The following is a 15,923-nucleotide window of genomic DNA, read 5'->3' as shown; positions in this document are numbered from 1 at the left end:
AGGTGACCTTTAAATGTCCCTTCCAACCCAAACTATTCTATGATTCTAAGATATAAAAGTAAATATACCTTAAAACAATAGGAAAATAAACTACCAAGGCAGGCACTGATAAATTTTGCTATCATAAAAATTAACATACAGATTTTTTTCCTTTCACTTTGTTTCATGTGTTTCGTTTCCATTTTATTGTGAAAACCCTTCTCATCAACTCAAAATTCTCAGGACTTTGCCCAGGTAAATAACAGAGTATCATAATTTAGGACAGGAATAACAAACTTGCTTAAACAAATTCCTCATACAGTTTGTTCAAGTATTTTATGTTCAGTGTCAATTTATAATAGGAAAAAAAAAAATTCCACTTTAAGACCCAAACCCATGACTGTTGAAGTTGATTTTGATGGGTATTTATTGAAAACTCTGAAAGACAGACCAGACTTGGACATAAGAATAATACCACATACCTGAATAGTTCGCAAATTAGTAAGCAGCAAGTTCTGTCCTCTTTGTTCAACTAATAAAGACTCACGCTGCTGAGTCAAACGCACATCTGACATCTTCAAGATATCCTTCTCTTTTTTTAAGTTTTCTGCTCTCACCTTTAAGACAGCAAATAATAACAAGAACTTTGTTATCAATCCCAAATCTGTCCATTAATTTTAATTTGCAATATTTTTGTTTTCTGCTCTCACCTTTAAGACAGCAAATAATAACAAGAACTTTGTTATCAATCCCAAATCTGTCCATTAATTTTAATTTGGACAATATTTTTATGATCAGTTAATACTATTTTAAAAAAAAGAGCTTTTAAGATTACAGATTGTACATTAAAATTCATGCAAATTAAACCAAGAACAGGAAGAACACAACCATTTGACTAATCACATTCTGTTTTCTCTGTAAATTGAAACACCTTTGGAACATTTTTCCATCTTCACTCGGTACTTGAGATATTTTGCAGAATGTTACAAATGTACGCACCAAATGTATATGCACACAAGCTTTTACAAATTTAATAGCTGATGCACTCAAAAAGCCACACATTCACGTTCTGACAGCTTTCAAGATAATAATAAGAAAAACTCTTGTGCTAACTTGGCATATCTAGGAGTACAATACACTGTATTACTAACCTCTGCCACTGCCAGTTTTTCATTAGCTCCCCTGAGGTCTTGAGTCATAGTGTTAATTATCTGCTCTTGCTTCTGAGTTGTTGCTGTGAGCTTCTGGGTTCTTTCATGCAGAGATGTTATTTCTCGACGATAGCCTTCAACGTTATCCTGCAGCATTTCGTAACTTCACGTGGAACAACAAAGCAAAGTATGTTTGCCACATTAAATTGTTTAATTGCAAGAGGTGTATGTACACAGCTATACGTTTCATGTTCTTGTGCATCAGTTTTCACATGTGTGGCTCATTCAACTAGAAGGTATATTCTTGATCCCACCTTCACTATTTCCTTTGTGTTCTTTAAACATTAATATTGTTTATTTTGTTAACTGGCAACTCTTCCTGAGCAAATGATAACAAGCAGTCAACATGACTATTGACAGAGAACACATACATAAGGCAATGAAATTAAACAGCTGATTTACCGTTTGGAGGCAAACTCCAGCTGTGTGGATATCTTTGCATTTTGTGACCTCAAGTCTGTGACCTGCTCCTGAAGCTTTTCATTTTGTTCATTCAGCAACTTGTCATTCTCTGCCTTTTCTTTTTTATAGTTCTCAAAAACTTCCTGCAACTACATAAAAGAACAGACATTAAAGTGCTTACAAGAGTAAAAGGAAATAGTGATAGCTTTCTACAGTGTTTATTGAAAAATATACCTGCTTAAGTGCAGCCTTAGCCTCCACAGTCTCCACTGACTCAGCCATTGACACTGGAGCAGGAGTTGACATGGCTTGAGGCAAATTTGGGCGCTTTGGAGTAGATGTAAGAGAAATCTCCTCTGGTAATATACCTGAAGCTAAAAAAATATAAAGGGGATTTTAAAGGCAACAATTGAACGAATGCTTACTAAAGCAGAAGACCATATAAACACATTGAAATATGGCTAAAACAATACTGTATTGCTAGGAAAGTCTTGGGCTCTCCTGAGCAACTCAGTCTTTATACCTACAATATGCTACCAGAACACACGTAGTCACCACTACATGTCAGTCATTATGTAGCAAGTTATTACACTGTAAAAATAAAATCACGTGTCTAAATCCAAATTCATGGGTTTTCCAGTGAGTAAGGGTAAAAGTTGAACACCAGGTTAACAGAAGATACTAGTACCATTACAGCACCATTACTGAAAACTCATAACAAATGACAATTTTATTTTTTTCCAATGGCGCAGAAATGTGAAGCTTACCTTGCAAAGGAATGATAGCTCCTGTGGTCTGTGCCAGCAATATGCGGAACATATCACGCTGACGAACTATAGACTCAACAAGCTGCAACTGATGATGACGTGATTCACGCAGCTTTTCTAGCTCATTGAGAGCTTCCTCAAGCTGACTCTGAAGCTCAGAAATTCTGAAACGAACAACAGTTGTTTTCAGTAACATACACAGTGAAGCATACCAAGATGACACAACCCTTACATTTTGTCACAAGTCCTTCAGTGTACATTTATTGCATCTTTGAACATTAAGCACCACTGAGATTTTTGAGCAAACTTATAGAAAGATTGGCCTTTGGGCTTGCCATTTTGTAGATGACAAAGAAAGTAGGCCTCTTCCATGAAAAACAGAACGGAGGTAATTCTATTCATGTGAATAACTTTAAACAACAGTCAGTAGCATGAACAGAGAATCAGGCTAAGAACTTTTAATACAGAATTCTTATCTGTGGGCTTTACAGCTAGTGCATTAGACATGCACATATTCAACTTTTTTGTTCAGCTAATGGGAATAAAAACTTATCTCTTTTTTTTTTTTTCAGAAAACAGCTCTGTTGTGTGAAATCACATTCACTAAAAGACCAACAATTATTTTTACTCTGGATTTTGATGAGAGGACCTATTACAAGATCTATAGCTATAAAGCCATTTTAATCTAAAACTGAAGACAATGTTTCTTAATAACAATTTGCCTTTATGAATTACATAGCTACTCATGAGCATATGCACACTTACATATGCATATACATACAATTAATAACGATCAGAAGCAAAAAACTGAAGTGTTTGAATAAATCCCTGTTACTACTTAGTATAAACAGTTAACTAGAAGGAACAGATAATTTACTTAGATGATGTTGTTTCTTGCTCCTCTTTTTCTCTAGCCTCTCCCAGCTCCCGAAGAGCCACCAAGAGACGCTGATTCTGCTGCTGAAGTTCTTCAATATTTCTGTAAGAGACTAGATGTTGAGATATCACTTCAGAAGAGCTACTGATGTCAGCAGAGCTCACTTCTTCATCACGAATCACGTGATTGCCTCTAGCTTCCTCAAGTTCCATTAAAAGCACACGAATCTGAAAGAGAACATTCTAGCGTAAGACAGATTCAGAAGTTTGCTCTGAAAAATAATGTTAGAAATAAAGTACTTGGAAATAAAGTAAATTTTTTCCTACAACATACGAACTATTACAATCAACTAATACTTGTAAGATAATTACATTATAGAAAAAACAGTTTGACAAAAGGAAACCACATCAAAATCAGGAGTAGATATTCTGTGTTCAGTTCTGCAAACAGATCACAGGACATTCCAATCAAACAAACAATATATATGAGAGTTTTCCATGTCAGATGTTTATCAATATTATCCTAAAGCAGCATCACTTGTATCCAGCTAAACTTACTCTAATTTTGTAAGCAGAAATGTAAATATCACATTGTCCCAAGGAGAAACCATCACTAAGGCTCTTATGACAACCAAAGTGTACATGACTGTGGCTGAACAAAACTTCCAAGTGAACTCCAGAAATACAGCACCATATTAATAAATAAATTGCAAATAGTACATTTAACCATAGCAACATTTGTTCTACCTGCTGTGAAAGGTCTTTTACTTGTATTCCCAGTCTCTGGTTTTCTCTTTCAAGCAGAGAGGCATGCTTATTGGCTTTATCAGCATCCTCCTGCAATCGCTGGATTTCCTGCAAGCATACAAACATTAAGAAACACATAGCAATTAAACTCAGACACATTTCTTTCCAGAGAGACAACATAATTTAGAGAGACATGCCTTGTGAATCAAACTGCACTTTACTTCTTTAAAGTTACACTCCAGAGGTTAAACTCCACATATTTAGGAATCAAAAGCCACGCTCTTTCATGCTGTATTAGTGTATGTATTAAAATTAATGGGAAGTGGGCACCAAAGTCCAGTTTTATTTCTTTGGACAAATACTAATCCTTGTTTATAAAGCATTCTACTCTCTCAGAAAACCAGAGATTGTAAGTCACCACATTTAAGCCTCCACTATAAAAACGCTGTCTCTATAAAATACTGTGTACAGTCCAATAAATTGCAGGCTAGAAAGTTCAATAGATATTTTCCCAAAATAAAAGTTGATGAAAAGATCCATTTTGTATGTTTACTAACAGTAATTAGGATTAAGGAATTAAAAATCCATTTTTTCCATAATTTTATATGTGGTTTTATTTTATACTGACCTTCATAGCTTGTTCAAGCTTTGCAGACAGACTAGCAACAGCTTTTTGGGAACGTTCAAATTCTTCACGCTGACGTTTTAAGATTGGTGCTTTGGCTTCTACTTCCTGCACTATTTCATCCAAATATTTATTGATTCTTTTATTCTCCAGCTTTTCCAAAAGCAACTGATCCTGAGTTTCTACATATGCATTGTACAGCTGCAACAGAAGATTTTTTGGTTTTTGGGGTTTTTTTTTAATATGTCTGTCCTGATGTATCAAAGAACCACTGGTATAATTACATAATTCATACCTTAAGGTGGTACAATCTTATACAACTCTAAACTAATGAATTCAGAGAAACAAGATGGACTTTAAAAAAAAAAAAAAAAAAAGGACTCATACCATGGCAAAGCAGTTATCCCTATCAATTTGAAAATGGCAAACTTCTATAGTGCAACTTTATGCAATAAAAGAATTCTGTGTAAAATGGACAAACCTTAAGCAAGTTTAAGAAAACAGAAATATCAAAACTAGTACCACAAAAGAAAGCAGCAAGCACAGAAGAAAGTAATCTAATGGCTGGACAGAATGACCAGTAACAAACAAAATGAAAATAACAATTGTATAAATAAAAGTGCAAAAAAACCCCTCTAGAATATGTACGACCTATCATTGTTAATTTTTCTGCAAGTATAAGCCAAATGTGCAGCAGTACCAATTAAAAATTTATGTAAATAAGAAAAAAGCTCCTGCCAAAAATAAATACAGAAAATAAGTTTATGTACACAAACAAAAACCATATTTCAGAAAAAGAACCAAAAGACCCTACAAATATTTTCATCTACTGAAGAAAAACTGTAAAGCATGTTGAAAAAAATCCCAATAACTTAGCTAGTAAAGTCTGCCTCAAATGCATGGAAAGATTTCATTTACTTCAGTCAGGCATTACATCAAGTCCAAAACAGCGAATGAAGTCTGCACCCTTATATTATTAACGTATTTCTGTTGGCATTTCAAGGGCCTTGAAATTAAAGAGTTTCTTCTCACCTCAGTTAATTTCATTCCAGGCTTGACTACTTTAGCTACTGCTGCAGCAGTAGGAGACATAGCTGCCAGTTCCTCCTCAGACAATATGGCTCCTGAAGACATAATCCCACCAATTAGCATTAAAAAGCTTCAATAATTCCCATCATAAATACACTTATATTAATATAAGGAATGTCTTCACACACCTTTGTGCTTTACAACTACCATATTTTAAATTACTATTTTAAGTCCTTAAAGTTGCTGATTTAAGAGTTTTCTGTAATCTGTATTATACATATACATGTGCAAGTGACTGGTATTATATACAATATTCCATGTCATACATTATCAAGGTCTCTGACTAGTTTAATTTGAAATGCTGAAAAGCTTTTGCTATTAGACTCTTAAAATCTAGATTCTTTCTGAATGTAAACAATTGAAATAGCTGGAGCAAAGCTTAACATCAGATTTCTTGGCAAACTGCAGATTTACAGTGGCAAAGCACTTGTTTACTTTCATTAAATTAACATAGGCAGATAGCAAATATATATGATGTTTCTCTGTTCCTTCCTGCTCTGCTTTCTCTTTCCTTTAGAAATTACCTATATGTAGCAAACAGACTCTTCTTTAATAAAAAAATGGTAGAACTAGAACAGTGACTATTGAGCAAGATTTCACGTTAAATGGAATTTTAAGGACAGATGTTTGTTTTCCATTGCTTTATTTTTTTTTTTAAGAGGAAAATAAGAATAGTTATCAACCCCGCTCCCCTCTCCAGAAAACCATTAAAAGCATGATGATTCAGCCTTAAGGAAATGTTTCCTCTCCCTTCTCTCTGAAAAGGTAAGTCAGATTAACAAAAGAACTTCAAAAAACATTTTGATAGAAATGCATTTTTTTTTGGTGGTGGTGGTGTGTGGAATATACTTTATATACATAAAAAGTATATTTTCATATATATACACACACACACGAAAAAGCTTCTAAAATTCATGATTAGAAATGACCAAAGATGAATTAAGATTAATGCACTTACCTCCTACAGAAATTCAGTATAGTATTTTCATGCAAGACTACTTACGATAGAAAGCCTGAGGCTTTATGTATTTTAGTTCCCAATGTGACCCCTACCTTTACGCTTTGTAGCAGACAGTAAGTCATTAGCATTCTCCAGCTCCTTTTCCAGTTTACTGATCTTCTCTCTCAGTTCTTTTTCCATTACAGCTTTTGACTCTTCTACCTCAGCCAAATGCTCCTGGGTTGCTTTATTAGCTAAAATTAAATCAGACAAGCAGTTTGTTGTGTTGTGGCTGTTTCTATTTTTTTCTTTTAAAAAGACCAAAATTTGCATATGTACCTTAAATTTTACTTTAACTTTATATGATCTGCAGAAGCTCATGCTGATGAGAAAACTCAGTAGCATGACAAAAGCATGAACTGCTGCCTATCACCTTTGCTTAGAAGAGGGCTAAAATATGAACCGTCCTTTTATCAGTGAAAAGGAATCTATAACGAGAAACTAGAATGAAGACGTATCTTGCAAAATTAGATCTTCTCATCAAAATCCAAAGTAAAATTCCAGCTGTATTTGAAGGTAGTTCCTCCCCCCCCCACCCCCCCCCAAAGTAAACTCAACTAGTCACATAACATTTTTGTTACAAAGTGACTGATGTTTCCACCATCCCAAAAGCCTAATGGAGTTCCTTTCGTAAACGCTCAATACTGATTTTTCAATGCATCAAGGTACTTACAAAGGAGCGTAATTGTTCTGTTCCATTTGCCATTTCTCACTCATAGCTTACCTTCACCTGCTTCCTTCAGGAGCTTGTGCAGCTCTTCTACTGCTCCTGTCAGTTCATTGCTCTTTGCCTCCGAGTCATCAGCAGCACTCTAAATAAAAGCATTTTATTTAACCTTTTATTACACAGTAATAGCAACTATATTTTTATAAGAAAGCTCAAACTGATCAAAAATTATGAACATGCAGTTTTTGAGCAAAATGCTAAGATTCACCTAAACTGGACAGTTCTCTTTCCACTTGGATTAAGTCTCACTTTGATGCAAACTGCCCGTCTGAGAGTAAGAAGTGTCAGACATTGATTTGATATGACAAATCCAAATAAAATGTATGCCCTTTAGCTGCTTTATAGCTGGTGCTGGCTTTGTTCCTTCTCTTCACTAAAGAAAATATGGAGAAATTTTGAGTACTCAATTTTGATCATTCTGAAAAATCTGGTATTTTTAGGGAATCTTATATCAACATTTATGTTTCTTTGCTTCAAGTTAGAGATCTCACAAGTGCAAGACTGTACAATACTTTAGCAATTCTGCAAGTCCATTAGAGATAACTGAAATAAAGTTGATTCAACTTTTGCTAATCAGCGAAGTCTCAGAATAGGCTCCCATGGGAGGGCAGTCAATATCGATGCTTTTAACATCAGGTCAGACAAATACGTCAGCAGTTACAAGTACATAGCAAACCCTATGTTAAGCGGAAGACAAACCTTTAAGCCCCTTCAAATCAATGATTCTATAATAAAAGCATGAATGAATAGGAGTAAAAAAACCCTAAAACAAAACTGAATTAAAAGGTAAATGGTAATGCATTATGCTCCAGAAAAGTTAGCTAATGACTTGCTGTTCAATGAAGGGACATCAGTTTACATCTAATCAGACAAAGTATTAATGTAGAACTCAGAATTAAGCAGGGTAGAATGTTTATGTGGGTATCTACGCAAGAAAACTCAGGAAACAGAACTCATTAACCTGTGAATCTAATATGCGTAAACTAAAGAGCAATCTCTTTAGCTGACTTTGTCTTAGTCAATAGCTACAGGATATTTTTCACTCTTTGAGCTGACAAAACAAAAATTACTTGGAATCATAGAATCATTAAGGTTGGAAAAGACCTCTAAGATCAAGTCCAACCGTCGACCCAACACCACCATGGCCACTAAACCATGTCCCTAAGTGCCTCATCTACATGTCTTTTAAATACTTGTTTAGACGGTGCTTATTTGACACAATACATGACATTCAGCTGCGTCTTAATCAGATCACTAACACTTGCAGTGTTATTTGAAATGAACTTCTACTAACCAAACTCAGAAATATCTCTTGCATAGTCGTATTTTACATACAAACCTTTACCTCTCAATAAAACTTCATTAAGACATAACCACATTCATACAACATGAAGCCTCAAAACAGTGAGCGTAAAATTACTATTTTAACCCCAGTTTTGCTTAATCTACAAAACGATCCAAGCAATGTAACATTTCAAATGCTGCTTAAGACAGCAGCAAAGAAAACAATGTTTTGGATGTTTCACAATGTTTTGCAATGGAAGTTAGTCTTCCCCACATCCACACTTTGTGGGGAAAAAACCCCAAAACTGGCCTGCATTACATTTAATGCTAAGATTTAGCCCCAAGTCATACTAATACACACTTATAACAGAATCAATAAACTCACCTTATACAAATTGGATAATTTTATGTGGGCATTCAGTTCATTGTGGAATCTTTCCTCCATACTAGCTTGCTGTTCTTTTGCCTAGTAAATTAAAGAAGAGACAGGGTGAGGGAGCATTCCACTATTTCTATTTCACACGTTTTGGTTTTTAATTTGTAGAAGCAACTGTAATGCTGTTTCACATATACTTCAAGTTGTCTTACCTCCTTCAGTTTATTCAAAAGGTCTTCCACATGCTTCTGAAGATTTTCATTTGACTGTTTTAAGCTGTTTACCTGTTCCTCCATTCTGGAAACCTGTTCAAAGAATAAATGAGAACACCATGTATAAATCTATCTTTCCAGACCTGTTTATTTTGGAAAATACCCATCTCATTGTTTTTTACTTTAAAGCACCCTGAAAAGTTCCAGAAAGAGCATAAATGGTTACATTTTCTAACAGTCTTCACTCCCACGCATTCAGCTAAATGAAAAAGTGAGAGTCCCCATATTGCTCTAATTATGCATAACCAAATAAACCCAAAAGCCTCAGTAGAGCTAACTGCCACAGAAAACCTGACCAATTGTCACAATTGTTAAAGAAACTGCTCAGATAACCAAACAGAAGCTCACTGAAGCTGAGTATTTTCAAAATACGGCCATTGATTCTGCCATGTATTTTGTTGCAGGAAAACAAAAATATCATCACCCCACTCCACAAAGAATGTTAAGTCAGATCCTTCTGCCCCTTCCCCTTATTAAGAACTGTATTCCCATACATTTTAATAGCATTATACCACTATATAGCTTTGTTATCAGAGACTCCAAAATTTCCAGCTTATAATTAAAATCTTTGACTTTTCTATTCTAGATAACGGTAACTATACGTATTCCTTAAAAGTCACAAGTTAAAAGAAAGAACACCTCCTTATTAATTGCAAAACATACTTCTTTTTTTCCACTCGAATACAGTTATTAAAGTACTTGATTTTGTTTAATACAGTTAATCAGAAGGTATAATTTTTAAGAAATGGCAAAAACACTCAGTAATTACACTACCTCCTCCTTCTTGTTCTCCAGATTACACTTAAGCTCCAAGATTTCATTGCCTTTCTCTCTGGCAGTATGTAGAAGTTCATCTGTTTTGGCTTTCAACTCAGCGTTCAGCCACGTGTTTTGATTCTGTAGTAGTTCTTTTTCTTGCTCCAACCTTTTCTCACGGTACTAAAAAGAAAATTGCATAGTGTAATTGTACTGGTTCCACAGAAAATAAAGAAGCTAATCAAAGTACTATGATCAGAGTAGGAGTAGCAAAAATGTACTGTAATTTGGTAAATAGCACCAAATGATAGCCAGTGTTCCTTATTACATTGGTAATACTAACTTACCAGTCTCAAACTACAAGAACTTCTTGAAACTTGAGTTAGCTTCCTCAAAGCTTACGTTAGTTGGGAACATTAAATAGAGTAATATCTAGTTAAAGGAAATAAATTAAGGTATCAAAGTTTTCCTCCTCTTTTCTCCTTTCCTCCTCTATTTCAGGTCTTTATGGAGTTTATTCTGCCCACAGAGAAATGGTGGAGGTTCACAAATAATTATTTTTCTCCTTTCTACCTGCCTTCATGGACCTGGAGTCCTTTTTCCTGGTGGGTAGGAGCAGCCACAATTGCCACCAATGAGGCTTGGACATGCTTGCCCAACTTGATGCCCCCTTGCCTTCCATAAATATGTCTCACTTCCAGTCACAGCCAGCGATTTTATAATAAAATAATTTGTTATAAATAACAGGAGTACACTCGACCTACTTTCAAAGTCAATAATGACAAAATGATGATTACATCACGTGTAAACAACTACTTACTAGAACATTAACACGTAGTATGCATATAAAGTACTACTCACCTTCATGGAAACATCTGATGTTTGAAGTTCATCCAACTTTAACTGAAGCTTCACCTTTTCTGTGTTTGCTTCTGTAAGCTTTTCATTTAAGCGTTTAACATCCTCTGGAGGAGGGAAATCAGTGTTAAAAAAAGCTAACTGTATAAGTTTTAATTACTCAGCTTAACTAAATTGTAAAGAATGAGAACAGGCAAGATATAATGTATGTAATTGTATTTTGTGCAATAAGGTATTGTATAATGTATGTTTTTATATCTGCAAAACCAACCATCAAACTGCTGTTTTTCTGCAATTAGCATGTAATTTCCTGCCTTGTTTCCTTTTCTCTAAATACTGTTTCCTGCTAATCAATTATTTGCTGCTGCCTATACAAACTGCATACTCCATACCAGTTCAATTGTTCAAGCATGTTTTTTGTTTAGCAAAAACATGTGAAGTATTTTTTTAATACGTTCTTGGCTATACCGTTTAAATGTTCAACTTCCTGAGATCGTCTTTCACTTGTTCGAACCAAATCTCTCTTTTCAGCTTCCAATTCTTCTTTTTCTCTACTTAAATGGCTCTGAAAAAAATTGCAAGAGAGCAATAAAGAAATGTGATCAGCTTTCTATAACAGTTTATAGTCACTATTTACACTTACCGTCACAAGAGAAGCATGCTAAACCATAGTAAGTTACCCCAGTCAACTGAAAACTGCGACAAGAAGCTTTTATAGCGGGCAGTTGAATCAGTCTAAATTATATAGCATGAAAGCATGGCTGCTTCCATTTTTTCTATCACATTGGGGTATAGAATTCAAACAAATGCAGGTTAACGTACCTCTTTCTTCTAGTGCCTAATAACCAACACATTTCAATTAATTTTTTTTTCCCCCATAAATCACTCTGATACTAATGTCCAGCTGGCCCTTTGTGTTTAAATGTGAAATGCCACTATCACATAAGATTAGACAGCAAAGATGAGAGAAGTATCACACAGCTTTCAAGACCAGCATACTGAATAGGTAGTTTTCATGCCTTTGCTTTTCAATTGGCATAGAGAGGTCCAGACTGCCACAAGACTCCCTCTGGTTCTAGCTGTATTTGAATGAAGATTAGAATGAAAATTGTTGAACTTAGAGCAGATGAAACAAACTGAAGGCCTAATGGAAATCCAAAACAAACAACAGAACTGTTCAAAACTGCATCTAATTTTAATGTTCTTTGAAAGATAGCTTTGATAATTAAGACTTCACTGAAACAGTTTTATTTGGTTAAATAAAAGAGATAACAGAGTAACCAAGGAATGAACACATGCAAAAAATCAGTATCAAAATCAAATAAACGTCAATAGTCTTGGTTCATTTATAGGCTATAGTACTGCCTCTGCCTTCTAAGGTGTCAATACAAACCACTTCAATTAGGCCCAGGTAAGCCCCTCTGGGGAAACAATCAGATCCGTCTTCTCATTGTGGACAAATCAATCTAATAATAATGTTTTTGCTTCCTGCTCCAAAATTAGCGTTCTGCTGGATCAGTCAGCTAAAGTGACTCATCCTGCAACCCATGACTTGAGCATAATGCAAGAAAAACCGTGCTAGAGTGTGGGAAAGGATGGGGGGAAAAACAGAACTCTTCTTTATACCTTTGTCCGATTTTTGAGGTTCGGCTTAAAGTCACTTCACAACAGGTTTCAGCTAGAATGAAACAATCTATCCAAACTGAAATTAAAGCATCTGCTCCAACATATGTTCACCTGTAATTCAGTTTGCTAAAATACCAGCATTTACTTAAAAAACCTGCACAATTTTCCTGTACACACAGCCATACGGACATGTAAATATGTACATCAGTACATATTTGTACTGATACTGATACAGTCGAGTTTGGAAATTGCATTCTTTGCTGCAATGAGACAGGTGAACCAAAGTCTTTCAACTTATCGTCAAGTTCTTCCAGTACCTGAATGGCTGCATTACGATCCTGAGCAGCTTCAAGTTCTTTATTTTTCTCATTCAGTGACTTCAACTGTTCATCTGTTGGATAAGAAGAAATAGTAGTGAGGGATATCCACTGTAACATAATGACAGAATTCACTCTCCAAATGTAATTAAGCCAAAATTTCCCTTAAAAACATTAAAAAAAAAAAAGGAGAAAGAGAAGAATTCAAGACCACTATGGACGGACTAGGTAGTATTGTGACAAACTAATGCAATCCTTAGAGCAGAGGCATTTATTGTGAAGATCAATACATAACCCACTGTACTACTATTGCTATAAAAATCAGAAAGCAAGCGGTTTTTTCCCATTAGAACAAAAATCCCATTTAAAAAAAACCAACTTGAACACAAAAGCAAAACATCTCTCTACTTGCAGAAATAACAAATGTAGTTGATGGATGGATTTTCAACTCCTATTTAAAACTTAAAGCATTTCAGCATAACATGGGACTAAAGAATGAATATCCTGTCCAATCTTAAGAATGTGCAAAAAACTTACGAAGTTTTTTAAGTTCCTCACGGAGAGTTTGACCTTCTTGTGTCTCATTTACAAGTCTCTCCTGACTTTGAGCCAGACGCTTTTCTACTTCAAAGTATTGTTGTTCTGCAAAATAACAATGTTATCTCAATTTCACTTAATAAGCATTTCTTTTTCTTTCTCACCTTTATCAAGGATCCTTATTAATGGACATCTTTATGAAAGAACAGTATTTATAAAGAAAATATCTAAAAACAATAAGACTACAGTAGAATTTGAAGAAAAGAAGATTTTTGAAGGCAAAAACATGCATTTCCACATTGAATTAACATTGTTTAAAATATTTTGTTCGCATGGAAAGTGATAGGTTTCCAGAAATAATCCATAAAATAACAGCCTAATTAATTTAATAGTTCTTTAAAATTTTTGATGTAGCTAGAGAACATTGTGTCAGCACAATTATGCAGTGTGGTCTCATCAACTTAAAACTTCTTTTACCTGTAGCTTATTTCTATACACAGACAATAAAATCCACATAACCTTAGGTATCAAGAGATTTGATTTAGAAAATTTTTAATGAACACTTCTTAAATTGAACTGTTCTGCTCCATGGTGCATATCCCATAGCACTGAAAAAAATAATTAGATCTAAGTTTTGGTTATCTGACCCAGTAACTGTGTCATAGAGCTTAACTGTAAAATGCTTAGTAAAAGCAGAACTAATCTTACTCTCGGGTACAGTGGGCTTCTAAGAAAGTACTGAGGGACTTTTATTTATCTTATGCTTCCTATCATATCTTACAATTTCAAATAATGCTGCCCCTCCAGCCACACGAGAAAAACAGACCTGAAAGAGACTAACCTGCTAAAAGCTGTGGGTTGCCTTAATTTCCACTACACTTTCCTTTAGCAAGATTTTTATCATGAAAGAGACAGAAAGGTTGAAGTAAAGCTCACATCAGAAGTATGTCACCTACCCGATAAATTAACTCATACTCACAACCTTGCCCAGCACTTACACTCATCTACACTCTTTTCATTTCTACTCCAGTTCTCTACTGGAGATCACATTTTCTGTGATCAAGCAACCTCCAAATCAATATAAAAACGTTGATTCTATCAGGAGCATTTTATAGAAAGGTTATGGTCTTCAACGTGGAATTAAACAGAAAAAGGCTAAGGCTGTTTGCAAGTTGGGTAAACAAATCATTACTTCTCTTCCACAACAAGGATCAAAACAGACTGAAGCATATCAATGCTCGTTAAAAATCTGATGAAAAGCTGTTCTTTAAGCCCATTTTGAATGCAATTTTAACCCTGAATAGTCCTTTGCAAAAGTAAAAATAAATCAGACTCCTCTTGCCAAGCAAAAGTGAGAGAAAAAACCCTATCAGGTCTCAACTGAAGGGCCCCTTCCCAGCCAACGGACACGCCCCCCGCCTCAGGGCCCCGTCCCAGGCAGAGGACGCACACACCCACCTCACAGGCCCCAGGTCACCCCCTGAAAGCGTTTCGAAGACGACAGCGACCCGTCAGGCCCAGCCCTACCTCCCTCACTCCTCTCATCAGAGGGGACCACGACATTACTACTCGCTAAAAGCGTGTCGGAGGAGGGGGCACCCGGCCCGACCCCAGCCCACCTGTTCGCAGCCGAGCTGCCGGCCCGCTGCCTCTGCCCGAGCACCGGGACGAACGGATAACCCTCAGCCCTTGGGCAGCGCAGCCCCCTCCGCAAGGAGCAGCCCAGGGCCTGCCCCGTTCCCGCTGCCCCCTCACCTCCATCCCCGTTCTCCCAGCTTCCCCCTCCCCGGACTCACCGCTGTCCACCTTAAAGCGCTCATGCCTGGCTCGGAGCCCGTCGATCTCGCTCTGCTGATCGGCCAGGAAGCGCTCCAGCTTCCCCTGCACCGGCTTGGGCAGCTTGGAGAGCTCGGCCCGCTCCAGAACCTGCTGCAGCACGGCCGCCATCTTGTAAGCAGCCCAGAGCGCCGCTGCGCTTTCCGGCCTAACCGCCACGGCCGCGACGCGCCCAACGGCGCAGGCGCCACAATGCCGCATGCGCAAGCGGGTGGACCGGGCCCCGCGGAATCATGGGAAGTGTAGTTTTCCAGGAAGGCAGCAGTGCGCCTACAAGCACTTCCGTTTCCGGTAGGGCAACTCTTTCCGCCACGTTGAGTGAGGCTATAGTTGCTGGCTGAGGTGTGATAGCTGCTGAAATCGAGACAGGAGTCCCGAAGGCTTCGTTTTGAAGCTCGCCGCGACCCGCTCGCCCTTCCAAGGCGTCCTGTGCGCCCGGGACGCGCAGGAGGAGGCGTTACCGCTTCCGCCACTCAAAGCATGGCGGCGCTGGCGCGGAGCTCTCCGTCTGCGCGCCCTTTTCCCGCGCTCGGGTCTGGGTTGGAGTCCGTCATCCCCTGTGCCGGGGCGCGAGCGGCGCCTGCCGGTGACGCGGGCATTGGCCACTTCAGTGCTCAGCTGAGGCGGCGGTGGCCGTG

At 37.1% G+C, this 15,923-nt stretch overlaps 1 protein-coding gene across 4 annotated transcripts in view; it reads right to left on the bottom strand.

The window, feature by feature from the left end:
• Positions 1-15,453, bottom strand: part of TPR (translocated promoter region, nuclear basket protein) — a 47,500-nt gene extending 32,047 nt beyond the window's left edge. For all 4 annotated transcript variants that reach the window (XM_009275824.2, XM_009275826.2, XM_009275827.2 and 1 more), the window contains exons 1-19: positions 15,246-15,453; positions 13,450-13,554; positions 12,913-12,986; positions 11,438-11,534; positions 10,973-11,076; positions 10,130-10,294; positions 9,296-9,388; positions 9,093-9,173; positions 7,421-7,508; positions 6,750-6,890; positions 5,640-5,731; positions 4,611-4,808; positions 3,983-4,090; positions 3,237-3,463; positions 2,360-2,523; positions 1,827-1,966; positions 1,593-1,741; positions 1,131-1,293; positions 462-596 (exon numbers count right to left, since the gene is read on the bottom strand). In XM_009275824.2, coding sequence (XP_009274099.1) covers positions 462-596; positions 1,131-1,293; positions 1,593-1,741; positions 1,827-1,966; positions 2,360-2,523; positions 3,237-3,463; positions 3,983-4,090; positions 4,611-4,808; positions 5,640-5,731; positions 6,750-6,890; positions 7,421-7,508; positions 9,093-9,173; positions 9,296-9,388; positions 10,130-10,294; positions 10,973-11,076; positions 11,438-11,534; positions 12,913-12,986; positions 13,450-13,554; positions 15,246-15,396 — 2,475 coding nt within the window. In that variant the 5' untranslated portion in view covers positions 15,397-15,453. The remainder of the gene's footprint in view (positions 1-461; positions 597-1,130; positions 1,294-1,592; positions 1,742-1,826; positions 1,967-2,359; positions 2,524-3,236; positions 3,464-3,982; positions 4,091-4,610; positions 4,809-5,639; positions 5,732-6,749; positions 6,891-7,420; positions 7,509-9,092; positions 9,174-9,295; positions 9,389-10,129; positions 10,295-10,972; positions 11,077-11,437; positions 11,535-12,912; positions 12,987-13,449; positions 13,555-15,245) is intronic.
• Between the last annotated feature and the right edge of the window lie 470 nt (positions 15,454-15,923).

This window comes from Aptenodytes forsteri, unplaced genomic scaffold (genome assembly GCF_000699145.1).
Source record: "Aptenodytes forsteri isolate BGI_AS27 unplaced genomic scaffold, ASM69914v1 Scaffold289, whole genome shotgun sequence".
NCBI classification, from domain to species: Eukaryota; Metazoa; Chordata; class Aves; order Sphenisciformes; family Spheniscidae; genus Aptenodytes; species Aptenodytes forsteri.
Note: the sequence above shows the minus strand (reverse complement) of the source record. Positions and strands in the feature narration are given on the sequence as shown.